Raw genomic sequence first — 27,551 nt, 5'->3', positions numbered from 1 at the left:
CGGCCGTCGACGCTGGCTGGCGCTAGCGGGCGGGCTCGCCGTGAAATGAAATTCAAACGAGCGAGCACTCGGCGGTTTTCCCACCGCGCCGGCCGTGGCGGCGTGGCCATGCCCGTGCGCCATAAATGAAGGCGCTCTGCGCGTATCCGCGCCAGGAGGCGAACCGTTTAATGGCTTGTCTCTCTCTCCCTCTCTCTCTGACTGCCTCGCCCGCCTGCGAAACTGTCCCGGCGCAGCGGTGGCAGGCAGGGCAGCGGGTCACTGGATCCGTGTGATGGAGTTCGAGCCGCCGGGGGCGTGCCGGGGATCATGTGACGCACAATCAAAGATCCCCGCGGCTGCCGCTGCGTGCATGCGCGCGCGCGTCCCGCATCAATGGCCGCGCCCGACGCGGGTATATATGTGCGCGGGGCGCGTCCTCCGTGTACTCCCCCGCAGCCTGCTCCTGCTCTAGAGTACGTCGCGTTGCACCGTGCCCTCCAAAGCAGGCAGCTCTTGAGTGTCACCGTGCACCGTACCGGCGCGAGCTCTTGGTACGCGCGCACGCGGGATTCTTGGGAAGATGACGAAGAGGCACGGTCCTGCCGCCCGAGTTCACCGCGTTCACCCCCTTCTTCTCCTCCTCGCGGCCGTCTTGCTGCTCGCTGCCACGGCTGATGGCATCAGACCGGGCCCCGGTAAGTTCAACCGCATGAATGATCTCTATGTGCAATGCCATCTTCTTCGCATGGGAATATGAATCTAACTTGAATCACATTCTGGCAGATGATGCTGATGCGAAACCGGCAGTGCAGCGTGCACGGCCGGGGCAGGCGCCTGGTGCGGCGACGGCGACGGCGACGGAGGAGAAGGGGTTCCTGCAGGAGGAGGTGTACGGGACGGGGTCGAGCCTGCCGGACTGCACGCACGCGTGCGGCGCCTGCAAGCCGTGCAACCGCGTCATGGTCAGCTTCAAGTGCTCCATCGCCGAGCCCTGCCCCATGGTCTACCGCTGCATGTGCAAGGGCAAGTGCTACCCTGTCCCCTCAAGCTAGCTCAGCTCAGCTGAGATGATTTCCCACGCGCACGCACACACGGCTGATGCAGATGCAGATGGTGCAGAGTAATATGCCGATCTAGTTATATGTGAATTTTTATGCTGGTGTTCGATCACCATGATGATATGACGGCATTTTGTAAATTATGACTCGGTGGCTAGCTAGCTGGCTATTTTGGAGCACATGAAACACTTGTTATATCTACCAAATCTTTTGTTGATTGTTGGTTTAAGATAGCTGCTCGGTTTATTGTTAAGAAAATCGTTAACAGGTAGCTGCTCGGTTGGTTGGTGAGTAGGGAATTAATAGGCTAATCAGTTAATCAGACGGTTTATCAGTTTATCGGCTACTCGGTGACCCTACGAGTAGGGAATCGGCAAGTTAACTGGTTAATTGGACGAATTCTTGAAATATCTGCAAAATCTTTGGCACACGCTAAGTATCACTTTTTGGAAATATATGGAAAAAATATCAATCGATTTAGACATAGATGAACCCTAAAAATAGTTGTCGTCTTTTATGATTTTACGTGAGTCTTTTATTTTTTGCTTACTGTACTGCGGGATAATACCAAAAAACACTGTCAGTAGTGGACTAAGCCGAAAACCTGCACCTAGCATTGCAAAAGATAAACTACCTTAGACTATTTTTTCTTCCAAAAAACCTTGTAGGGTTGAGGTGTGGACCCCAAACTTTAGGTAAAAATATTTGTCGTTTCATGTGTTGTGGAAAAAGAGAGGATATCCTTTCTAACATAAAGTCTTACACCATACTCTTCCCACAAAGTAAGTATTTTTTTCCTTTCAAAACTTAGAATGTACGGATTTTGACGTGGATCATACATAAGCACATGACTATTTGTAACCTGGCTTGATTCTATATATGAAAGGAAAAGGTACAATTTGGCCCTTCAAATATTGGCAAAGTTTAATTTAGGTCGCTCTACTGCAACACTATAAATACTGGCCCCTCAAGTGTAAAACCATTTGGATTTTACCCCTTAAACAAGTTTTGATGACGACAATCTCCCGATTTACGAATGGTTTGCTAGCAATAAAGAAAAATGAAGCAAAATAAAAAAAATACAAAACTCCCAAATTTGGGGGACAATATAAAATTCCAGTTAAGCTATTATGAATTTTGTAAATTCACAACAATCAGGAATATTCTAGAAAACCGATGCAATTCTATAAAACTACTAAGTATTTCTTTTTACAATAATCCTCGTATATGTTAGGTTTTTCTGTGGGTTCGTTATAATTTTCTTGTTATTCTTTATATTGCCCTTCAAGCTCATTATTTGCCTTACACTATATCTTTCCTTGTAAATATTCATTTACATTTTTATATTTTTTTTCCTGAATGTCATTTTTGTATTCATTTCCTTTATTAACTTTCATCCTTTTTCCTTCTAAAATAGACTTACATAGAAAAAACTATCCTCCCCTCCCTATTTCCCCATCAGTTTTTTATGTTGAACCGTCACTATGAAGACACTTTCAATTTGGCAAATGGGATCTTGATGGTTCTGACACTAAGTCAACAAACCAAGTATGATTGATAGACAAAAAAAAATAACATAACATATATTGATCCAATATTGAAATAAGATTGACATTTTGTAGAGAAGTTGATGATTGTTTGGTGCTACTTATATATCATTTCAAGTCATTGGTGATGCCTGTACATTTTCCCCTAATTATCATTTGATGGTTATGCTTCTTAATTTTACCAGCCGACAATGCATTATCAAGATTTTTTTTGGCTCCATGAAAAATGTCCATGCAGATCTATTTACTAGTCTGCCTCTATTATGTCGGTGAACCTCGTGCCATCCAGATTAAGAAGCAAAAATCATCCAAAAGCCTCTAAAAAACCTCAAAGCACCAACTAAATCTTCTAAAAAGGCAGAAATTTCCCCAACAACCAGAAATATTCTAGAAAACCATGGAAATCGATAGAGTTACTTCACGTTTTAACAAGAAATCTCATATATTACTAGAGATTTTATTTCTTTTGTGACTATATTTTCTTCTAAAATTCTTGATATTCTTTCTATTTTTCTTCACCTCATAGAATTCATTATCCTAGATGGATATATCTTTCTTGTAATCTTTTGTATTTTCCAGAATTTGTCCCATTTTTCCCAGTAAAAATCATTTTGTTATTTGTTTTCTTTTTTGGTTGTTTTAAGATACCCCCCTTTTCCTTCTACAACCAGTTGAGTTACCAAAAAATATATCAAACTATCCTCCTCCTTGTTTTTCTATTTTCCTGTTAACTTATTTTGTCGGCTTGACTACTACTTATGCTAAATGACATCAGATCATCATTAAAACCACTCTCAATGTGATGAAAGGACCAAATTTAGATATTGCACTCGAGGGACCACAATTTACTGATACTGAAGCCGGTGGACCAAAAAATGATGAAAAGTACATGGTCGTATATCAAAAACAAGGGTTGGCGGTTTTTATAGCAAGAGTGGTGCCCATTTGGGGCTATTCATGTATCTACCAACAACTAGCACACCGTTTTAAGTCATCCGCGATGCATAGACGTCGGGGTGTGCGTTCGGTTTTTTCGGTTTGATTCGGTTCGGTTTATACGGTTTTCGGTTTATACGGTTTTTATACTTCGGTTTATATGGTTTTATACATAGATACGGTTCGGTTTCGGTAATAACCATTTAATTTCGGTTCGGTTTCGGTAATAACCAAAATAACCAAAGTTGACGCGAATTTTTGAACAATGCATAATTTTTTTATCACATGATTCAATTTGTGTATGTAGGTTAGTTTTTTCTTTTGAGAACTATGTACATAAATTAAATCATTAGATGTCATACATGATTTGGTGGGGCATATATGTATCATGTATTTACGACGTGCACCAGATCAAGGCATATGATTGCTGAGGCGCTGAGCCGTTGATAGAGATGTATGCAGGTACTACCGTACTAGGAAAATTTGAGGATAAGACAGGGAAAGAGCACCCCGTGCACTACGCTAGCCTCCAGGTTTTTGTACGTGAAAAAATGCCATGAAATACCATAGCGCTAGCCTGTAGCCTCCAGGCTCCTGGTCCAAGCGCAACACCAGCCAGTAGCCACCAGGCCACCAGCCCCAGCGCGTGCGTTGGGCAGCCAAGGGCCCAGGCGGCCAGGCCCAAGCGCCAGGCGCTAGCCACCAACTTGGGCGCCAGCCGCGCCACGCAATAGTCCCACCTCGCGGAGCGAGCATGATTGAGATGGGTGGATGGCTATAAAAGGAGGGGCGACGGGAGGGATCTAGATCAACTCAGGGCTTTGGTTCTTTAACACACAGCGAAGAGTTTCGGTTTAATTCGGTTTAACCGAAAACCGTCGGTTTTTAACCGAAAAAACCGAAGGTTATATGGTTTTCAAAATTGAAAACTGAAACTGAAACTGAAACCTGAAAAAACCGAAATTCGGTTCGGTTTGGTTTTTTTGGTTCGGTTTTTGGTTTTCGGTTCGGTTTTGCACAGGCTGACATAGACGGTTGTCTTTAGCTATCATCTGCACATGTTGATTCCTAATCTTACTGAATTATATGCAATACAACCACCATATTTCTTGGCACCACATAAGAAAAGTTGCACACATATTTTTTCCCCGTTATTTGCAAAAAGATTTTAAGACACATCGCTTGACACTAAAGTAATAACTCCATTAAATTCCGAAATAAATTCAGGAGAGGGCGAGCAACCATGCCGCAAGAAACTTAACCCAGCCGGGCCACGATCAAATCACAACACGTCAATTTATTAGATTGCCTATATTCTGTCGGCGAACCCCGTGTCGTCCGGATTGAGAAATGAAGCCATCCAAAAATGTCACGTTGTCTCATTCATCTTTACAAATTCAAAATGGACAAGTTTCCAATCAACCGCAACGCCCTCCATCATCCACCATTCCACCACCACTAAACTAATGCTCCAAACATCCAATGGCACCCACTAAATAAACCCCCTAAAAAACCACGACGCACCCACTAAAAACCATCTAAAAAGCCACAACGCCCATCCATCACAAACGCCTCGAGGCCCGATGGAGAGCACAGCACTCGGAAAAGAAAAAGATTGGGAGCCATGTTTGGGACTTTGGGTGCGGCGAGCGTGTGCACGTAGAGGCGGCAAAGGAAAAGAAAAAAGAGGGCCGAGGACACCGCGCCAGCGCTGACGCTGTCCCCGCTGCGCAGCCACAGCGGCCACAGATACGGGGTGGATTCCCCCCGCCCTCGCGCGGCCGTAAACCCTGCCTCTCCCTTCCCCTCCCCCCTATCCCCCGGCCCCCAAACCCCCGCCTCCTCTCGCTCGCCGCCGCTCTCCTGCTCGCGTCTCCCTCGCAGGGCCCCGAAGGGACGGCGGCTCGTTGATGCTCGCGCGCGCCGCCGCCTGCCCATAGCCGAGGTTGCCCAACACGGCGCCCTGCGGCTTCGGTTGCGGCGGCGGGGGAGCGGGAGGGCTCGGCGGAGGAGGCGGGGGCAGGCTGAGGCGGCTCGTCAGCTCCCTGGCCATGGCCGCGCCGGCGCCCGTGCCCGCGCAGCTCCGGAGGTGCCCCTGCTCCGCGCCCCTCTGGCCGCCCTCCCCCCTCCTCCGCCGCCACCGCCGCGCCTCGCCCTTCGTCGGCGGCAGGAGGTACTACCCCTCGCCCTCGCCCCCCCTGTTCCCGTAGCATTTTTTGTTTTTAATTAATTACTGCTGCTGCCTGTTTATTTAATTAATTATTCCTGTAAAGCCCGCGCTTATTGGCCGCATATGCTTGCGCGATGGCGCGATATGGTGCGATGGTGGTGGGTGTCAATCATACATTTATTGTTGGCTCGTACGCGATGCTTAGGGCGATTGGATTGGGTGTTGCTTTAGGTTAGGCCGATGCTGGCGCTGACGGCGATGCATTGCTCTGATTGATTGTATGGTGTTTTTGCTGGAAGGGTAGCGTGTCATCTTCTGAGTTAACGCTAATTATTTTTTACGAACAAATGCGGAGATGACCGAGACAGCGAGCTACCATTTGGTGCTCATTGCTGTACATATTTTTTTGTAGCCTTTATTATCGCTTCGAATTGAACCATTGCATTGCTGGAAGGGGGTGACGTTTGAGCTATTTGAGCTGTTCCATCTTCCCCTCTGGGCTGACATTCGACCCAGAGGAGAACAGTGAGCTAGCATTTGGTACTCCTTGCTGTACATAGTTTTTGTACTCTGTATGGGTTTTAACTGAACTGTTACATTGCATCTGTCGCCCCCCTGGGGCGACGTTTGAGCTATTTGAACTGTTGGATCTTCTCCTTTGGGACTGACATTTGAACTATATTAAGTTTGATGCATTGCTCTGGTGTTCTGTCCCTAACTTCAGAAATGATTATGACTGGCAGGCAGGGATACTCTCACAGTTCTGGCCTTGGAATCAAAGACAATAGCGCCTTCAGGCCCGGAGTATATCTCAACTTCAACGTGCAAAGCAGTGCGCAAGAATGGAAAGAGGAGAGCAAGAGGATATGTTCTATCAAAACCACCAATGCTGTCATGAACAATGTTTATAATGGTTACGCTCTGCGATCAGGAAATCTTCATCATGATCCCTTGGAAGATTGCAAGACCTCCAACCAGTCTCCATTGTACAGTGTAAGAGAAAGAATGGCTCCTAACTCTCTTGCAAATAGACACGCCAATATGGAATTGGCAAAGCAACATGTGATGAGTCCCACTGCAGGTGCTGTGTCAGCACTGACCAGTGCTGTTAATTATGACATCAAACCGCTAAACAGGTCTAGTGGCTCCGAAGTGGAAATCCAATGGCCTAATGGTTCCAAAATTGATGCTTCTCTGCCAAATATTCATCAAGTCAAAAAGGGCCTGCAGTTTGGTGGCAAGGCTGATGATTATGATGAAGTTGAGCATGAATGCACAGCCAAAACTGTGGTTAATGATGACATCAAACTGCCAAACAGGCCAAGTGGTTCTGAGGTGGAGATGCATTGGCCTACTGGCTCCGAGATTGATGATTCTCTGCTAAATACTGGTAAAGTCAAAAAGAGCCCTAAGATTCGTAAAGTCAAGAAGAGCCCTCAGTTTAATGACTTGGCTATAGATGGCTATAATGAAGCTGAGCATGAATGCATAGCCAAGACAGCGGTACAGCCTCCTCCAGCTAAAGCCCCCTTGTCCAAGGAGGCTAAAGATGCACGGGAGGCTCTTGCTACCATCTACGACAAAGTTCTGGTGGTCGACACCGTTGAATCAGCTAGGAGTGTTGTTCAGCTACTTACCACAAAGTACAAGAGCTTTATTCATGCATGTGACACAGAGGTAAAGCATAAAAACCATTCTTGACTACATTGGTTATGTTCACTTTTTTCTGTAATTACTTGTTGCCTAATATCAACATTTTCAACTTGACACTAGATACTAGTTTTTACCTGAAACAGCCCCCCTTTACCATGTGGTGTCATGGTTCTACATATGATTGCACACCCTACACCAGATATTTCAGATGCAGTTATGCTACTTTTTAGTTCTCTCTATCCATGCCAAACAAAGGGCAAAAGTCATGGGTGTCCTCATTAATCATAAACGGCATTAGTTTGTCCCCAGTCACCTTGATTCAATGATATATAATAGTACAGGAAACTGAGCTATATTGAAAAGTTCTTGCATTTTGAGCGCATGCTGGTTTCTACTCCCTCCGTTCCAAAATAGATGACCCAACTTTGTACTAAAGTTAGTACAAAGTTGAGTCATCTATTTTGGAACGGAGGGAGTAGCTAGCATCATAATTCATGAGAGCACAATGCTATGCAGGTGTCAAATATTGATGTTAAACAAGAGACACCAGTTGGCCATGGAGATGTCACATGCTTTAGCATCTATTCTGCCAGCTCTGACGCTGAAGCTGATTTTGGAAATGGTAAAACATGCATTTGGGTGGATGTACTGGATGGTGAAAGGGATGTCCTCATGGAGTTTGTTCCCTTCTTTGAAGATTCAGCGATCCGGAAGGTGCATCTTTCTTGCTTGCTTTTCTTTCTGGTGCAAGGAGATGCATTTGGGCTTGTTTGCTCTCCTTTTATATGCCTGATGCTTTACAAATGGAGAAAATAACAAGATTATTATCACAAGTTGGCAATTACAGAACTAGTTGAGGAAATGTGTGATTGCATCACGATCAGCTGTTTAAGCTAAATGCACAGATCATTTTGTTGAATATTAAATGTGCTGCCTCACTCCAGACTGATGTTACTTTCTTTTATTGTTTGTAGCTAACCTTACTACTTATATGAACTTATGTGATTACACATCTACATTTTTAGCTTCTTGAGTTTTCTAAAGCAAACGTCTCATTTTCCTCATCATCTAGGTATGGCACAACTATAGTTTCGATAAACATGTAATTGAGAACTATGGAATCAAAGTTGCTGGATTTCATGCTGATACAATGCATCTCGCACGGCTTTGGGACTCTTCGAGAAGACTTGATGGAGGATATTCACTCGAAGGACTCACAAATGATAGCAGAGTCATGGGTGTGGTCCCAAAGGAACTACAAAAGATTGGAAAGAGATCAATGAAAACCATCTTTGGCAGGAAAAAGATTAAAAAAGATGGCTCCGAAGGAAAAATTACTACCATAGAGTCTGTTGAGGTTTTGCAAAGAGAGGATAGAGAGCTGTGGATCAGCTATTCTTCTTTAGATTCAGTGAGTACCTTGAGGCTTTATGAAAGCTTGAAAAGTAAGCTTGAAAAAAAGCACTGGTCGTTTGATGGTTGCCCCAGAGGTTCATTGTATGATTTCTACGAGGAGTACTGGCGTCCTTTCGGCGCTATTCTTGTAAAAATGGAAACAGCTGGAATGCTTGTTGACCGTGCTTACCTGTCAGAGATTGAAAAAGTTGCTGTTGCACAGCGAAAAGTAGCTGCAGATAAATTTCAGAAATGGGCATCTAAATATTGCCCTGATGCAAAGTACATGAATGTTAATAGTGATACCCAGATTCGCCAACTCTTCTTTGGTGGCATAGAAAATAGGTACAATCATCACCCTGTTCTCTTCTCTTTGTTGATATATTTGTTTTTGATGTACTCCCTCCGTAAAGATATATAAGAGCGTTTTAGATCACTGAAGTAGTGTTCTAAACGCTCTTATATTTCTTTACAGAGGGAGTATAAATAATGCTACAATTCTCTGGAAATATCTGACATAAGGATCTTTGTCAGGACGTAGTTAAAGTAGGCACTGACCCTGACCCATTGTTTAGTCAATTTATTCATGTAGACATGTTTATCATCCCACATGTGTTTGAACTCCGATTGGTATGAGCCATGTGCCTTTAAAATCACTGGGAAGAAAAAGAGATAGAAGTGTGACTTGCTGTGTCTACCTTTTGTATCTAGACTAGACATTTTTTTTGCATGCAACCCTTGTTCTTACTAAATCTGTAAATCATTCTGCAGACGCAACCCTGGTGAATTTTTGCCAAAGAGTAGGACTTTGAAAGTCCCAAATGATGTCAACACAGTTACAGAGGGCAAGAAGGCTCCAAAGTATCGCACAATTGAAATTTGCAGTATTGTGGAAGGTCTAAAACCTGAGGTATTCACTGCAAGCGGCTGGCCTTCAGTCAGTGGCGATGCTTTGAGAAGTTTGGCTGGGAAATTGAAAACTGATCTTTACACAACGGAGGATGCAGAGGATGATGAATATGTCAGTGATTCAGAAATTTCTGTGGATGACATAGAAGACGCTACCTCGTATGGCACTGCATACAAAGCATTTGGAGGTGGAAAGGAAGGAAAGGAAGCATGTTATGCCATTGCAGCTCTCTGCGAGATCTGCTCTATAGATTCATTGATATCAAATTTTATTCTACCCTTACAGGTGAGGTGGCTCCACTTATTGTAATGTGGGTTGCTGTAGTTGTCCCTCTTCAGTGACAATATGTGCCAGTTTGGTTCTAGTGGCTACTGTCATCCTACTTGTCTGTCTGGTTGTTAATGATAAATATCTTTCTTGTTCGCACAGGGAAATCGTATATCCTGTAAGGAGGGGAGGATCCACTGTTCCTTAAATATCAACACTGAAACTGGACGTTTGTCAGCAAGGGCGCCGAATTTACAGGTTACTGTCTTTTGCATTTTTGTCGTCGGTGTTTTTGCATGCCCGTGTTATATAATGTAGTTCTCGAGGTCAAGACTTAGTCTGAATATTTACAGTCTATCTGCATATTTACAATATGGAAGTAAATTTTCAGAACAGGGCTTCAATATGTGATAGTTATACTTCATGTATGGTTCTGTAGTTCAACTTGTGTCAGCTTCTGATACTCCAATGCGGCACTGCGAGGTTAGCAAAGTTCTGATGTTGTTAATTACTGCGGTCCTATATGCAGATGGATGACCAAGCAGATATTTGAAGTTTCACCTGCTACAATTGTTTATAGATTTGTTTTCATGATGATTAGCGTGTCCATTCAGGCACTCCTCAAGTAACTAAACAATTGCTAAATACTCCCTCCGTTCCTAAATATTTGTCTTTCTAGAGATTTCAATAAGTGACTACATACGAAGCAAAATGAGTGAATCTACACTCTAAAATGTGTCTATATACATCCGTATATGATAGTCCATTTGAAATCCTAAAAAAACAAATATTTAGGAACGGAGGGAGTAGAACTTTCCCAATCAAGCTAGCTCTGTGGTCATTGGGCCTTTTTATTCATTAACTGAGCTGTATCAAAGTAAGCACGTGTCAGCTGATCATGCTGCATCATTTGATGTCATATCTAGGAGATGGTTTTAGATGCTGTAAATTCTAGGGCAGTTATTGTAGATGTTGGTAGTGTTTACAATAGACCACCCAAATAAGTTACTGAACTCTCGGTGATTCCTTCATGGCAGAATCAACCTGCACTTGAAAAGGATCGGTACAAAATCCGCCAAGCTTTTGTTGCAGCTCCGGGGAACTCTCTTATTGTTGCTGATTATGGTCAGGTATGTTAGTATCACTCAAAAAATATTACCAAATGTTTTAAAACCGACCCAGTTAAAAAGACATACTTCTGTTCCCTGCAGCTGGAGCTCAGGATCCTGGCACATCTTGCTAATTGTAGAAGTATGTTAGATGCCTTCAAAGCTGGCGGTGACTTCCATTCCAGGACAGCCATGAATATGTACCAGCATATTCGTGAGGCTGTTGAAGAAAAGAGAGTACTTCTTGAGTGGGATCCTCAACCTGGTCAAGAGAAACCCCCTGTGCCATTGTTGAAGGTACTCCAGTTCCAATAATATTTCTGAAAGTTACAGTGCTAGCACTAAGAAAAGTTCACTTTTCAACCCTAACTTTAAAACCGTCTAGAACTGTTTTCAAGTCTGGAAAGTAAATTTTTGCTAGAATTCACGATTGAGAAGTGGACTGTTCTCTTATCTTAAGATTAATTATTAGCAGGCATCCATATTTTTTATTTGTTTTCCTTCCCTCTTTCACTTTCCCCATCATTCAGTAGCAGTGTGATTACCCTCCTTCAATGGAGAATCAGAATCCATAACTCATATCACTTGGAATATACTATAATTAGCTTCACCTTTGGGATTTATATTTTGTGATTGCTCAATTCCATTATTAATATTAAATTGGTGTACATCTATGTGAACACTCTTAATGATTGCTCTGTTTTTACATGCGGTGTCTCTGTCTTACACTCATCGTTTGATGCTTTTTTCACTTTCCCTTTTTGGGGATTGTACGAGTGTGGCATCTGTTTGCAGCCCCGAATTTAGCTTTAGTTTTTGTTACAAGTAGATGGTGTTTTATGTAGCATCTTTTTTGCACTTCATTTTCTTCTTTTTGCATTGTATCTTAAATTGAATACCCTGAACTGAACTTTAATCTGTTTCAGTTCACACGATGCTCTATTTAATGTTGTGTCATTTCTACGGATCTGGATACAGAAAGTGTAAAGCTTGGGCTACTTGTCTGGATTTGAACGAAGTTTGACGTCTTGTGATTTAGGATGCATTTGGTGCTGAGAGGAGGAAAGCTAAGATGCTCAATTTCTCCATTGCATATGGAAAAACAGCTGCTGGGCTTGCTCGGGATTGGAAGGTACAAATTTGACAAACATACCTCTCAGTTAATAGCAAGAAATCGAACTTCAGTTCATGCACCAGCGTATTAGAGCCTTATACTACTGGATTCATACTTCATACTGACCAAACTAGAGACCTTAAATAAATAAATAGTGACTAGTCATGTTCACTAGATTCACTGTTGAAACTCCTCACATTTTCAATAAATTTAATAGTTATCTTATTAACATAATGCAGCTATAAATTATCTCTCATTAATGGAACAGAACCGTAGTCTTTTCCTTGTAGCTTTCCTAAGGGTATTGTGTAAGTTCTTATCTGTAATTGCCTTCGCAGGTATCAAAAAGGGAAGCAGATGATACACTGGATCTCTGGTACAGCGACAGAAAAGAAGTTCGTTCATGGCAAAAGGAACAGAAAGAATTAGCATATGAGAAGTCTGAAGTTTATACTTTGCTTGGACGATCTCGCCGTTTCCCCAACATTACTTCTGTAAACTCTAAACAGTGGAAGCACATCGAGCGTGCTGCCATCAATGCTCCTGTACAGGTAAGTACTTTCTAGATTGCAAATAAAAAAAAATCAAGCTTGATTTAACTGAAATTGTATTTTATTTAACATCACAGGGCAGTGCAGCAGATGTTGCGATGTGTGCAATGATTGAGATAGAAAGGAATACCCGTCTTAAGGAGCTCGGTTGGACCCTCCTGTTGCAGGTATATATATAATAATGCATGAACTTTCATAGTACTGGAGGGTTTTCATCAGTTTTGTTTTCCTTTGATACTAAAAATAATACTCCCTCCGTTCCCAAATATTTGTCTTTCTAGAGATTTCAACAAGTGACTACATACGAAGCAAAATGAGTGAATCTACACTCTAAAATATGTGTACATACATCCCTATGTTGTAGTCCATTTGAAATGTCTAGAAAGACAAATATTTGGGAACGGAGGGAGTAATATGTATGGTATATGTCATGCCTATGCCACTTCACTGTTGGTATTTCATCTGGTCAAACTGGGATGCATTTGATGATCTCAAAATAGGTCTGTTCTCAAGATTGGTTGACTGCGAGAACATGCCGCACCTAGTTCCAATTCTTGCTTCTTATCTGGCAGCAGTTCCTTTTCTTTTCCTTCTCAAATGCAACATCCAGAATTGACAGATACACCTTTCAGGTGCACGACGAGGTGATACTGGAAGGACCTTCCGAGTCGGCTGAGGTGGCCAAGGCAATAGTGGTTGAGTGCATGTCTAAGCCCTTCTACGGCACCAACATCCTGTCGGTTGACCTGGCTGTTGATGCAAAATGCGCACAGAACTGGTACGCGGCAAAGTAGACTCCCAGCATCGTTACCTCTCCGTCGACTCCCCAACATGGTGTAGTTGCGCCCCAGATGCGCACATACTCCAGCCAATTTTGGTCCGTCTTGAGCTGGTATCAGCTGCTGCCTATGAGCTGGGCATGTTTAAGGCGGCATCCTGCCCTGGCAGCAGAAAAATGAGCTTAGCAGCGAAGGCATTGTACACTAGCACTTAGGCTGGATAGCTGGACTCCCACACCCTTCCTAGTAGGAATTCTGAACTCTGAATCGAGCTAGAGGGAATGTAGTTAAGATTGGCATGCATTTTGTGTATAAGATTCCTGCCGTGTGATAATGTATTAGGTTAGATAACATATTCTGCTGATGTGGACATGATCATGGTGATATGATTTTGGTTCTGATCAATCGAAAAACGTTGTTCATGATGAGCTTTCCCTCTAGGATCTCATCTTTTTGATGGCAATTGCAGATCCAACCAGCTTTGCAGCAAGTGAATCATGTTTGAACATGGTAACTCTCCCTCCCCGGTTCCGGTAGACTCCTGTGTTATGCCACATTCAGTATCTTTCTTAAACCTGACCGGTGTCGGGATAGTAGATGCAAACGATGGGATTTGAAAATTCAGATGAACGCCAGTTAATAGTTGCATAATTGTAAGTCGGTCTGTGTTGCAAACTCCACACAAAATGCACAACCATGGATCAGACACTAGTGTCAAAAACGCTCTTGTATTATGGGACAAAAACGCTCTTGTATTATGGGACGGAGGAAGTGTTGATGTATCAAATGGCTGGGCACAGGTTCTGCCCTAAACATGGTGGCAGAACGAAATGGTGATAACAGACACCCCTGTTTTATGTTGTGCCTTTCGCTCGAGCTTGAGGATACAGCTCGAGGAGCTCAGGCACGTCTCCCTTGTATTTCAGAATGTACCTCTCCACAAAGATGGCCTCTGGCAGTCTCACTACGGTCACCATGTTCGTCTTCCGGATGTCCACGCCCTTGGACCGCAGGGCCTCGACGGCGCGGCACCGCGGTGCCATCCGCTCGTCGAGGCTCAGCGTCAGCAGCAGGGGGTTCCTGACGATGCCCCCGGCGCCGCACCCGACGGTGTCCCGCAGGAACTCCACCTTGCGCCGCAGCAGCGCCTCGGGGGCGAACACGAAGCACGGCGCGCGCCTGAACATGCCGGCGAACTCCTCGTCCGTGCACCCGAGGGCGCGCGTCACGGCCGCCTTCTTGGCCCGGAAGGCGCGGTCGCCGACGTTGTGCAGCGCGAAGAGGCACCACGTGTACATCCCGGGGCTGGGCGGCACCCCGCCGCAGGCATCCTCCACGCGGCCGACCAGCGCCCTGAGCTTGTCCGGCGACTGCATGATGAGCGTCGGCCGCAGCCGGACGGCGGCCGTCAGGCGGCCGTCTGGGATGCCGAGGCGGCGGAGCGCGGCGAGGTTCCGCAGGAGCAGGTCGACGGAGTACTTGAGCAGCCACGTCTTGGCCAGCCATTTCATCAGCAAGGTGGTGGACCCGAGGAGGTCGAGCCAGAAGAGCACCCGCGGGAGCAGGTTGGAGCGGACGCCGTAGGTGAGCGCCGCCGGAAAGAGCGCGAAGAGCCGCGCGGCGTCGGCGCCGCGCAGGCCGAGCGCGCGCACGGCGGTGAACTTGGGGGAGAGCGTGGCGTCCACGTCGCTGAGGAGCAGCGCCGGCTTCCGGGCCACGATCGCGCGCACCTGCGCCTTGGCCAGCCCCTGCGAGCGGAGGAAGGCGAGCACGGCGTCGGGCCGCTCCGCAGAGCCCAGGTGCGCGAACCGAGGGGCGGCCTTGGCGGCCGCCGCCGGCGAGAGGCCGCAGGTGGAGACGAGGTACTCGGCCATGAAGTGCGGAGGCTCCTTTTCCCCGGTGGAGAAGAGGCGGAGGTGTCCGGGGCTGGGGAGCGGGAGGAGCCGGGGAGGGAACGCAACCGGCGCGAGGCGGCGGGCGAGGCGCCGCAGCGCCATGGGTGCGGGCGGAGGACGGGGCAGCACTAGCCTGGCAGGGGGCTACCCGAGAGATCTGATACTCCGTTCCATAATGTAGTGCTTATTTTTTAAAAAGTCAAACATCACAAACTTTGACCAAGTTTGTGGAGAAAAATATTTACATCTAGAGTGTGAACCATATATCAGTAGATTCATTATTAGATGTAGTTTCACATTATACATTTTTGCTATTGTAGACTTTAATATTTTTCTCTACAAACTTGGTCAAAGTTTGCAAAGTTTGATTTCTCAGAAAATCTATAGGCACTACATTATGGAACGGAGGGAGTAGAAAATATAAAATCGTGCTTAAGTTTGACAAAAGGGCCAGAATGGCAATTTCGGCCCTCTCTCGGCCGTGAACGCTACATGATTTTAGAAAAACTATAGACGTGTGGGCATGATGTTGAAACAAGAGAGGATCTACTGTGGCATTCTAGGAACCAGGAGTATAGAGATCAGAATGTAATGAGCCATCCAGCTCATGATAGTGAATGGAAAAACTTCAACCAGAAACATAAAAAATTTGTTACTGACCCGAGAAACATTAAACTTGGCTTATCTTCAGATGGATTTAACCCATTTGGCCACCAGAGCGCCACATATAACATGTGACCAGTGCTTGTTATCCCTTACAACATGCCTCCAAATGTCTGCACCAAAAAATCAAACTACATGATGGCCTTGCTCATCCCAGGTCCAAAAAGTCCTGGAAAAGATTTTGATTTATTCATGGAGCCTCTTGTGGAGGAACTTCAACAGCTATGGAAGGGTGTTCTCACTCGAGTCCTATATAGCAGCCCACCAGCTGATTTCTTTTCGCTTACTATTATAATTTTGTGCATCCATGATTATCCGGCTTTGGGCACTATGTCAGGGCGAACGACACATGGTTATAATGCATATGTTCGCTGTGACAGGAATCCGCTGTCATACGCAATACTTAGCAAGATCTGTTACATTGGACACCGTCGTTTCCTTGCCAAGGACAAGCCGCGTCCTACAAAATATCGAAGACACGTGTTCAATGCAAAGCATGAAAACCGTGATGCGCCAAAGAGGCTCACCTCCGATAAGTTGCAAGTGGAATTAGAGAAGGTCAGGCATATTACACCAGGAAACCATCCTGGTAATGGTAGCGGGAAAAAGAAGTGTGGCAAGACAGAAGAGAGATTGTTGTTTACCCGCAGGTCCACTTTATGGGGCTTGGAGTATTGGAAAGATTTGGATCTGCGACATAATCTTGTTGTGATGCACATCGAGAAAAATATATGTGGCATCATTATCGGCACACTTCTTAATATTGAAGGCAAAACGAAAGATACCTTAAAATCTAGGATTGATTTGACACACCTGGATATCAGAAAAGATTTGCAGGTGCAAGATGAAGATAAACCATGGGATATGGCACTAACTGTGTACGTCTTGGACAAGGTAAAAAGAAAAGAATTCTGCGAGGTCCTGTCACATGTGAGATTTCCACATGGATTTGCTTCTAACCCTGAAAGGAGAGTCAGTGCAGATGAAAACAAGGTACAAGGGTTGAAAACTCATGACTGCCACGTCCTACTTCAAATGGTTTTACCTGTTATCCTTAGAGGATTGGGCCGCCCTGACTTATATAGAGCAGTTGCAGAGTTGGGACAATTCTTCGGGGAACTTGCAGTAGAAATATCAGGATAGATGCTTTGGAGCGTCTTAGAGACAAGATACCAACTATCCTATGCGACCTTGAGAAGATATATTCTCCGGCCTTCTTTGATGTGATGGTGCATTTGGCTGTTCATCTACCTGATGAGGCAGTACTTAGAGGTCCAGTACAATATGACTGGATGTACCCTATTGAAAGGTGGCTAGGCACTTTCAAGGACTATGTTAGGAACAGAGCTAGACCCGAGGGTTCCATTGTAGATGCCTACATTGCTACAGAAGCATTGACATTCTGCTCAAAATACATTGAAACAGTTGATCAGCTTAGCAAAGAGGTGGGTGAAGACAATCCCGGGCTCAATGTTTTCGATTATTCTGTTCGAGTTATAGGGAAGAGTCGACAAGAGGACAAACCTAAAGATTTAGACAAAATAGTTTGGTATGTGTTGAATAACTATCCTAAGATACTACCTTATATCAAGTAAGTGCTAAGTACTGCAATTTATACATCGTAATCTACTAAACTTGCAGCACATTCTTATATATTTGGATGTTTGACGCGATCACTATGTTGTGCAACATCTACAAAAAGGAGTTACTGCCGCAAAATCCAAGAAACATTGACAAACTGGTTATGCCATGATTTGCGAAATGGTTAAAGAGCCATGTAAGCTTTTGAATTGCACTGTCAGTTTTTTTAATATATTGAGTACATAAGATGACCAGCTTGTCTATTTTCTAAACATAGGTTAAAAAGATGCGGGAGGATGGGCAGGCAGTTGATGATGCCCTTTACGCACTAGCAATGTGTCCTGATACTCGGGTAAGACATTATGAATCTAGCGTTGTTGGAGATGTGCGCTACAACACCCTTGCACACGACGAAGACAGAAAGACACAAAACAGTGCCATCATGAGCATGGATACGTACGATAGTGTGATAACTGAAATGTATGCTAACATAATAGACATTGTTCAGTTGCAGTATATCTCCAGTTTCGAGGATCATCGGTGTGTGGTTCTGTTGTGCTGTTGTTGGTATAACCTGTTTTCCAGGATCGCAAAACCCAGAGTTGATGATTATTTCAAATCCATCAATGTCAAGGCGGCGTACCAGACCAACGAGCCTTTTATTTTGGCAAATCAAGCAACACGGATGTTTTTCTTGGGAGACACATTTGCACGTAACGATGACTGGAGAGTATTGCAAAGGTTTGAGCAGAGGAATTCGTTTAATGAAGTTGCACAACAATCTGATTCTTACACCGCTCCTGATGTACAAGATTCCACAGATGTTCCTAATATCTTTGAGAACCATCACGTCAATGACGCTGGCAAAAAGATTGCATGTCGTGCTGTGGACATACAAGAGTTGATCAAGAAGAAGCCAACGTTCGAGGACATTAAGGATGAAGAAGAAGATGACACTGTGGGGAATTACGATTCAGACTGATACACATGGCAAAGATGTTGACGCTGCTGCTGCGGATGATGATTAGATTGCTTTTGTCGTATTTGCCTGTCAGAAGACGTTTTTTATCTACTATGTGAAATTGTGTTTGCTATGACAACTGAAACCTGATAAACGTGTTGTTTAGTATTTTGCTGTGAGAACATCACTTGTTATGTATGTTGATTTGTGTTTGGTGATTGTATGATGACTAAAACATGATGACATTGTTGTTTAGTTGTACTCATATTTGGCTGTGAAACTTGAATTTGATGACATAGTTTGCCGTTGGACTGCAATTTGCTCGACGTCTTTGAATGGGAACAAAGCTGATCCAATAGGGCCTCTGCTAATTTATTTATTTATTACCAAAAGGGCCTCTGCTATTTATTTATTTATGAGCAAAAGGGGATACCCCTCGATTTCCGTCAATAGAAATCATTAGATGTTCACAACACTATGCCCAGCCTACTACACAGGTTTCATTCATTACTAGTTTCAGCAAAGTGCTTATGTCATAGCCACTGAATACATCACGAGTGCTACATACACTGCAAATAAAGAGACAATCATCCTACAGAGCACATCGATTTTGCCCATTATCTTCACAAGCTTTTTCATCTCCTCATTGCTGTCAAGGCCGTTCATCAGCTATTGCTTGACCATAATCAGAGGAACTGCATCTTTAACCTTCTGCTCTGCATCTTCCTCTTCTGCCGTTTGTTCAGTTACTTGTCCAACACCCCAACCTGCTGGTATTGGGATTCCTCGGCTAACCAAATAATCAGCGTAGTTGCATTCCCCCACATCAGCAACTTTCCAGAAATACAAATCACACGAATATTTCCTTTTCTGCATGAATCAAATTGGAAGATCATCAACTAAACTATTAAAAAATTAGTAACTGAAAGCAGCAGAACAACACTTAAACATATTATTACCCAGTGATTCGGGCATTTGTAGAAGACTCGGCTAGGGTTGAGGATTGTTGTTGAGACGCGACGGATGACTCTACGTGTTTTGCAGCAGTGGCACCACACCAACGGCAGCGGGTTGCGATGAGCAACCGGCTGCGGTGCGTGTGCCGGCGGGGGTGTGATGAGACTCACAGGCGATGGTACGGGTGGCAACTTGGCGCATATCTGGTTGTTGCCTGCTGAAGAGCAGGTGGACGAGCAGCCAATGGACATGGTTGCTGCGGCCAGAGCTTCTGATGCTAGGCAGAGTAAGTAGAGAAGAGGAGAAGCGAACGCTGGATATGTCAGTTTCATTACTTGCAGAGTAGCATAGCACCATATATAGTCATAGTCTAGGTTTGGATTCGAACCAGCTACAGGAGCACGTCTCTTTTTTTTCTAAAACTCAGCAACGTCTCTTTACTGGTACAACTAGCTTGTCCTGTACGCCTTCTCAAGTCTTTGATTTTCTTTCTCTTTTTTTTGCGAGGAATGAAGGATGACAAAATCGAGAGTTCCCGAGACTCGAACCCAAGGCCTCTCGGTTGAAAACCAAGGGTGCTAGTCACTTATGTGGCGAATGTTCCCTGGGAGGAGGATGGCAGACGAACGCATTTTCCTCGCAGTTTTAGTTGCGCGCAAGATCGAACGGTCACAGTTTCAGGAATGTTATCAGGCGAACGAGCCCAGTTTTTATTTTCTTCCTATATATAAAAAGTATGCTACTTGGTGTCGGCTTAGTCAACAAACGATTATGCCAACCTTGACCGTTGGATTGACATTCAACATCTGTCGTGTTTCTTCAGTCTCTTCTTCCTCCAGCCGCCAAAGCCAAACCAGCGCCGGCGAGACCGCCTGCTCCCGCCTCTCATGGCCGGCTGTGCTGCCGCGCACGCATCATGGCCACATGCACCCTAAAACTTTGCGCATCTTCCCCGGCTCCTGTTCGTTCCCGTCCGAGACCTCACCATCGTCCTCCGCCTTGTTTCACTCGCTGCAGCACCGCCCTCCGGTGTTGTCAACATGGTCAACAACCGAGAGGAATAAGGAGATGACTGTGCATGGTGAAGATGACAGTAGGGACCCAGCAGCGCGCGCAGTAATTTTGTTTTTTTTGGACGGAGAAGGGTATCAACTGGGTTGTGCGGGAGCGGTGGCCCTGTTTGACACGGGAAAAGTCTCTAGGGCTCCGCGAGAAGGGAATGGGAGCGTATTTCTCTCTTGCGACAGGAAAGGGAAATGTAAATATGCGGGCGTGCTAGTGTACCGTAGTACACAAAGAAAAAGATACAGGAAACGAGTATTTCATTAATCTCATTGGAGAAACAGAATTACAAGATCCCGTAAAGAAAACAAATACGCTCCATGGCCTACTGGCACGGCCAGCCTGACTGTGGCGATTGCGGTCTCCTGGTTCCCGGGGCCTCGGAAGGCTCCCGGTTAATTACTCCCGCGGGTTGCTCCGCGGGATACCTCCGATTAAGCTGTGTGGTCGTCTTCGTCGTCTTCGCTTCGCGTTCTCCATGCATAATAATGGTGATGTCTGTGTGGGCGGCGACATTGCCTGTGTCCTTGTCGGTACACGTGCCGCATGTAGCATGGCCTTAGCGGTGGCCACGCCCGCCCTCACCGTCGTGCCTCGTCGGTCTTGGCGGCGTTGGAGTAGTTGGTGTTGAGGTAACATGGGTCGCGCTCGGCTTGGACTTCTCGACGACCGGTTACTTCGTCAGGGTGTGCAAGGGGCTACACCTTGCGGGAGTAATGGTTTGGGAGACCGGCGTCAGTGTAAAAACTAGCGCGCTCACATGGGCGTGGCCCGGGTGGTTGGCACCTCGTCTTGGCTAGACGCCGTGTATTCGGCGGTCCGCCAAGACAAAGGGGCCGCCTCACCAGGTCATGGAAAATGTGGCGTTGTAGAGGGCGCGTCGCCTTGGGCTAGTGCTACGCCAAAGGGTGGCCTGTACGCCGGCGATGCCGTGGACCTGTATGCCAAGGACTTGTTCGCCACAATGGGTGCACCTCTTGAAAGAGGGAACCGGTCTTCGACTGCAACGTTGCAAACTTCAGTTCAGGCAAAGATCTATACGCCATGAAGGAAAAGGCGAATCTCGGGCTGCGGCGTCATCGAGCTCTGGTTCAAACAAAGATCTGTACACCATGAAGGGAAAGACGGGTCTCGGGCTGCGTCGTTGGCGGGCTCCGGCTCCGCCCCGCCGTCTCATCCGGGAAGCAAGAGGCCAAACCTGTGCACCGTGATCGGCACGCCATGGACCTGTTGCACCGATGACCTGTTCGTTGTGATCCGTGCATCGTGACCTGTTCGCCGGGGACATGTAGACTACCATGTTAGAGGAGCGTCGGGGCTAGCGGTTGGGCTGCGTCGTTGGCGAGCTCCGGCAGCTCCCGAGTCATCTCAGGCCAAGAACATGACACCTGAAAATAAAAGGTTTGGCATAGACGATCTTCGGCGGTGTCGATGCAGTTTGCTGTTCCGGTGCAGTCATCTCCGGCGGCGGCGACGGGATCACACAAGTGTCTGTCGTCTCCAGTGACCGGCACGTACTCTCCGCGTAGCGCATGCATGCTAGAGACAGAAGAAAATAGATGTATTAAATCAAAATCTCACCTTTTGGAACGTGAGCTTGGTGTCCATGTCGCTGGCGCCGGCATTCTCGCCCGGCTGCGTTGGCCCGTGGATGCGATCTGGTCTTCCGCCGGCTGCGTGGCCGCGTAGACGTGTGATGGATGGATGTTATAGGTGCGCGTGATGGATGTTTGCGTGCATGGGTTCTCCCCTCTCTGGCCGTGCGCGGTGAATGGATGGATCTCATGATGTGTGTGTTGTGAAGGGCGGCGGCCTTGTGGCGTCTACGCGTGCGTCCCTCCCCGAGTTGATGGCTTTTATAGGCAGAGGCTAGGGGTGCGAAGGAGCAGCCCGCGCCCTGCAGATGCGCCACCGATTTTCTGTTGGACAAGCGCGTCGTTGGCGAGAATCCTGGAGCGGTGCTAATCCCTTGCAACCGTGGGAGCTCATGCATGCTTATCCAATTATCATTGACCATGCATTTGGATGCCCGGTGGACCCAGCTGAGACACAACAAAATATCAATCGTGCCAGGTCGAACGAACTGGCTTTTGAACTAGTATTGTGTCAGGTTGGAGCGTTGGCCGGAATATTTAAATAGTATATTCCTGATTAATCATGCTACTTAGCATGCAATGCACGCATGCATCCGGCTCTGGCTCCTATTCCACACTACTAGATAACTTATTAGTGCATCAACTATGGCCACCTTTGTGAGCCTTGCTAGATACATGCATACACATCAAATGTGAAGAAAGCATTTCTTTGTACGTGTGCATGTCAAACACTACCAAAATCATTCTTCCTTTGATTTTATGAAAGAAAAACACTATTATATATACTTGTGCTCATAGACACTTCGGTGCGACAAATTCTCGCCGAACAGGCCCGTCTAGCCCAGACTTTTATTTCAGATGTTTAGCACATGACTAGCCTAGTTTGTTTTTTTCCTTTCTGAAAATGGCTAGCCCAGCTATATTATTTTTTGCTGAATAACCAACGTAGGCCTACTTGCTTTTCTACGCCCCGCTGGGCCGAAAATCATTCAAGACGAGGAGGGATGCATTTTGCCTAGAAAATGAGCTATAAGTAATAAGAAATGGGCTATAAGTAATAATAAATGAGCTGTAAAATGAAAAAATACAGCAAACATGCAATTAGTTTCAAAATACTTTTTTCTTTCGGATTTTGATAATTTCATTGTTTTTGTGCGGGTAAAATTTCATTGGATTTAAATTAAGGTAAGTTTAGTTTTTAAATTAATTTGAATCTGGTTAGAAATTTCGGGCTGTATGCTGTTTGGGACAGATTTGGAGGCTGACTTGTGGGTCTACTAGGTTGACGTGTACGAAGGCTTTGTCAACTTAGTCCACAAACGATTCTAGCAGCAGCGACCGTTGGATGTTTATCGAACGGCCGTGCTGCTTCTTCAATATTTGATCTTCTTGCTCCAGCCGCCCAAACCAGCGCCGGTGGGGCTGCCTGCTCCCGCCTCCCATAGCCGGCTGTGCTGCCGCACAGGCCGCACCGTCCCACCCTACTCCATTCACTAGTAGAAAAAGGGTCAAATGTGAAGCACATTAGTGCCGGTTTGATTTTGAGCCGGCACTAATGTGTCCATTAGTGCCGGTTCCAACGGCAAGCCGGCCGATCTCATTAGTACCGGTTCATGGCGAACCTTTAGCATCGGTTCGTGCCACGAACCGGTACTAAAGTTAGTGGTGGCAGGATGTTGTCATTCTGGGGCCCCTCCAGCACCTTTAGTACCGGTTTGTGTCACGAACCGGTACTAAAGGTCGTCCTACATAAACCCTTCGTCCACTCGAGCTCGCTCTGTTCTTCCCCTTTCCCCTCTCCTCTCTGTTCTTCCCCTCTTCCTCTCTAGCTCATCACACATTTTGCCCAAAATTTCTCAAGATTTGAAGGCCCCCATCCATTCAAATGATCACAAAGGTTAGCAACTTTGTCCTTTCATCTCTCATTGCTAGATTAGCTATTGCAATGCTTTGTATAGTGATTAATTTGTGAGTTTAGTAATTTGGGAGGAATTATATGTGCTAGTATTTGATTTATATGCAATTTGAGGTAAAAAATAACACTTAGTTTGCATATGTAGGTGTGGTTTACTTAGTGCCTTCTAAATCTCCGTCGTAACCACCGTCGATCGCCCGCATTGTTCATGAATGTTTTACATTACCCAATTGATGTTTGTGTGATTTGGATATATAGTTACTCGTATAATTATCTTACCCGTACATTGTTTGTTATACATAGTGCCATGGTTTTGATATCCGTCCCCGTCGGCCCTCGCCCTTGTTATGATTCGGATGTGGTATATTCTCTTTTAAAACTAGTTGTTGCATTTCGTGTTTATGACAAATTATGCCCATCAAGTTGACATACATTTTTTTATCTAGGAGGTATGTGAACCGGAAATTCCAACTGACCCTATTGTCGAGAGGTTAAATTTAGTTGAAAGAGAAAACGAGTATTTGAAAGAAAAATTAAAAAGAATTGAGGGGGAGAAGATGGAATTGGAGTTGCACGTTGCCAATGTCGTCGATGATCACAAGATCAAGATGGAGAAAATGCGCTTGAAGATTAGAAAATATGCCATTGATAGTGAGGCTTGGTATCATTATGCTGTTGGATCAATTGTTACCTTAGTTGCGATCTTGATCGCATTTGTTGTTGCATTTAAATGCTTTAGCTAGAGAGTTATTTGTTTGTTGCATTTAAGTGTTGTATGAACTATATATATGTATGAACTTGTATTAATTTGGTCTTTTCGGTGTTGTGTAATGAAGATGAGCCGACAATGGATGTATGATGACCGATGCTCTCCCGAGTTCATTAATGGCGTGCATACTTGTCTGCTTGTGGCTGAGGCAAACAAGCGGGTGGATGGTTTTATGCCTTGTCCATGTGCTGGTTGTAAGAATGATCACAATTACTTTACGTCAAGAACCATTCACGTCCACCTGTTTGAGTCTGGTTTCATGCCCCACTATATTGTTTGGACCAAGCATGGACAAAGAGGGGTTATGATGGAAGACAATGAAGAAGAAGAGGACGACGACAGCTATCCTAGCCATGGGTTCCCTGAATACGATGATACAACAATGGGGGAAGAAGCTGAGCCGGCAATGCGGGAAGAAGCTGAAGAAGAGGCATCAGATGAGCCCGCTGATGATCTAGGTCGGGCCATTGCCGATGCAAGAAGAAACTGCGCAAGTGTGGGTAAGAAGAAGTTGCAGCGCATGTTAGAGGATCACAATAAATTGTTGTACCCGAATTGCAAAGCTGACAAGAAAATGTTGGGCACCACACTGGAATTGCTGCAATGGAAGGCAGAGAATGGTGTATCTGACAAGGGATTTGGAAAGTTGCTGGTAATGATAAAGAATATGCTTCCAAAGGACAATGAATTTCCCGAGAGTACATACGAAGCAAAGAAGGCTGTCTGCCCTCTAGGGTTAGAGGTGCAGAAGATACATGCATGCCCTAATGACTGCATCCTCTACCGTGGTGAGTACGAGGATTTGAACGCTTGCCCGGTATGCGGTGCATTGCGCTATAAGATCAGCCGCGATGACCCTGGTGATGTCGAGGGCGAGCGCCCCAGGAAGAAGATTCCTGCCAAGGTGATGTGGTATGCTCCTATAATACCACGGTTGAAATGTTTGTTCCAAAACAAAGAGCATGCCAAGGCGATGTGATGGCACAGAGAAGACCGTAAGAAAGACGGAAATTTGAGATGATAAAGGCAAAGGTGTCCCGTCTTTCGATGAGATGATGGATATCTCTTTGGTGGAAATCGACTTTGACGATCCGACTACGAACGTGCGAGGACGTCGCGCCTTAGCAATCGCTAAACCAACTCCGAGAGGTTATTGACCACGCCAGAGCACGATCAACCTGACCACGAGGGTCTGTTTCCTGCGAGCAAACGAAGAACAAGCAAGAAACTGAGATTGCAATTTGGATATTGCAAATATAAGATGAAAGCTTTATTGATCAAGGTGGGGTTCTGTGACACCTTGGTCTGGTCGTTGAACACAAACGAAGTGCGCGAAGTTGCAGCTATGGCGAACTTTTAATCTAAGCAAAACCCAAAGTCTAAACGGTGCCCTAAGGGCTGTATATATGGAGAAAGAGGGGGGGAATTTCGTGGCCCTTGGGGAAGGGGTCCGAAACCAACCCTATGTCTTGTTTCCCCACACATACGGACTCTAAAAACAGCCTATACTTATGTATTTCGAAATTACATGGGCCTAGCCCAATAATAAGATGACGCAGCACCTAGAATAGCCTCTGGACGAAGTTTATGAAGTGACATCTTGTATATTTCGTCCAAGGCTTCATGTACTCATTATGGTGGCTTCAAAGTCCTGAAATCATCACTTGTAACTCCGTTCTTGTTCCCCTTGCGCATGCCATCATCTCCATGCTTGTTCTTGCTCCAATGTTCATCCTTCTCCAAGCTAGGCCCTTCATTTGTAAGCAAAACAAATGTATCCAATTTAGGCAGCATCATATTCTCATGAACATTAGAATCATTACCAAGAAACGAAAGTACCTGGTAATTTAGTTGGCGTGCGCGAGCTCTAGTAATTGGTCTAGTATGTATTGCAGCAGGGGTTGTGGGTGTAATAATGGTATTGATGTCCTCATCATCCTCCCCTTCTTGAAATGAAGTCATCCTCGACGGAAGTTCATCTTCCTCACCCAAATAAGGCTTCAAATCTGCAATGTTAAAAGTGGGACTAACCCCAAAATCTGCAGGCAGCTCAAGTTTATATGCATTATCATTTATTTTCTCCAACACCTTAAAGGGACCATCAGCACGTGGCATTAGTTTTGATTTGCGCAAATCAGGAAATCTATCCTTACGCAAATGTAACCAAACAAGATCTCCAGGTGCAAACACAACATGTTTTCTACCCTTATCTCTAGCAAGTTTATATTTAGCATTCATACGCTCAATGTTTTCCTTAGTTAACTCATGCATTTTTAAAATCAATTCAGCACGTTGTTTAGCATCAAAATTAACCTTCTCTGAAGATGGAAGAGGCAACAAATCAATAGGTGCACGAGGTAGGAAACCATACACAACTTCAAAAGGGCACATCTTAGTAGTAGAATGCAATGAACGATTATAAGCAAATTCAATATGAGGCAAGCATTCCTCCCACATTTTCTTATTATTCTTCAAAACAGCCCTAAGCATAGTAGACAATGTTTTATTGACTACTTCAGTTTGTCCATCAGTTTGGGGGTGACAAGTAGTACTAAAAAGCAGTTTAGTCCCCAACTTAGCCCATAAACATCTCCAAAAGTGGCTAAGAAATTTAGTATCACGATATGAAACAATAGTATTTGGCACACCATGCAAGCGAATAATTTCACGAAAGAACAAATC

The 27,551-nt window shown here is 45.2% G+C and overlaps 3 protein-coding genes and 1 long non-coding RNA gene across 4 annotated transcripts; 2 read left to right on the top strand and 2 right to left on the bottom strand.

Moving 5' to 3' along the window:
• The first annotated feature begins 443 nt into the window (after window positions 1-443).
• LOC123042514 (uncharacterized) lies at window positions 444-1,274 on the top strand. Its single transcript, XM_044464945.1, has 2 exons — window positions 444-677; window positions 766-1,274. The coding sequence occupies exons 1-2, from the start codon at window positions 563-565 to the stop codon at window positions 1,032-1,034; spliced, it is 384 nt and encodes a 127-aa protein (XP_044320880.1). The 5' UTR covers window positions 444-562; the 3' UTR covers window positions 1,035-1,274.
• Window positions 1,275-5,352: 4,078 nt separating this feature from the next.
• On the top strand, window positions 5,353-13,896 carry LOC123047203 (DNA polymerase I A, chloroplastic). The gene is made up of 12 exons (XM_044470698.1): window positions 5,353-5,696; window positions 6,437-7,370; window positions 7,863-8,060; window positions 8,419-9,086; window positions 9,513-9,936; window positions 10,081-10,176; window positions 10,956-11,048; window positions 11,130-11,324; window positions 12,067-12,159; window positions 12,480-12,692; window positions 12,770-12,859; window positions 13,325-13,896. Exons 1-12 carry the CDS (start codon window positions 5,575-5,577, stop codon window positions 13,484-13,486), a joined length of 3,288 nt encoding a protein of 1,095 aa, XP_044326633.1. The 5' UTR covers window positions 5,353-5,574; the 3' UTR covers window positions 13,487-13,896.
• Window positions 13,897-14,252: 356 nt separating this feature from the next.
• Window positions 14,253-15,520, bottom strand: LOC123042513 (uncharacterized). The gene has a single exon (XM_044464944.1). It carries the CDS (start codon window positions 15,466-15,468, stop codon window positions 14,326-14,328), a length of 1,143 nt encoding a protein of 380 aa, XP_044320879.1. The 5' UTR covers window positions 15,469-15,520; the 3' UTR covers window positions 14,253-14,325.
• Window positions 15,521-20,833: 5,313 nt separating this feature from the next.
• Window positions 20,834-22,416, bottom strand: LOC123042512 (uncharacterized). Its single transcript, XR_006418822.1, has 2 exons — window positions 22,172-22,416; window positions 20,834-21,978 (listed from the first exon to the last, which is right to left on the bottom strand). It is a non-coding gene; the product is annotated as an uncharacterized lncRNA (long non-coding RNA).
• Window positions 22,417-27,551: the final 5,135 nt, after the last annotated feature.

Source organism: Triticum aestivum, chromosome 2B (assembly GCF_018294505.1).
Source record: "Triticum aestivum cultivar Chinese Spring chromosome 2B, IWGSC CS RefSeq v2.1, whole genome shotgun sequence".
Classification (NCBI taxonomy): Eukaryota; Viridiplantae; Streptophyta; class Magnoliopsida; order Poales; family Poaceae; genus Triticum; species Triticum aestivum.
This window is presented reverse-complemented; position numbering and strand designations above follow the sequence as displayed.

Bases quoted from the DNA above. Each gene is read 5' to 3' on its own strand.
- LOC123042513 (XM_044464944.1), bottom strand. From the start codon at position 15,468: ATGGCGCTGCGGCGCCTCGCCCGCCGCCTCGCGCCGGTTGCGTTCCCT.
- LOC123047203 (XM_044470698.1), top strand. From the start codon at position 5,575: ATGGCCGCGCCGGCGCCCGTGCCCGCGCAGCTCCGGAGGTGCCCCTGC. The intron at 7,371-7,862 runs GTAAAGCATAAA...AATGCTATGCAG, and splicing joins TTCATGCATGTGACACAGAG to GTGTCAAATATTGATGTTAA. The intron at 10,177-10,955 runs GTTACTGTCTTT...CCTTCATGGCAG, and splicing joins CAAGGGCGCCGAATTTACAG to AATCAACCTGCACTTGAAAA.
- LOC123042514 (XM_044464945.1), top strand. From the start codon at position 563: ATGACGAAGAGGCACGGTCCTGCCGCCCGAGTTCACCGCGTTCACCCC. The intron at 678-765 runs GTAAGTTCAACC...ACATTCTGGCAG, and splicing joins TGGCATCAGACCGGGCCCCG to ATGATGCTGATGCGAAACCG.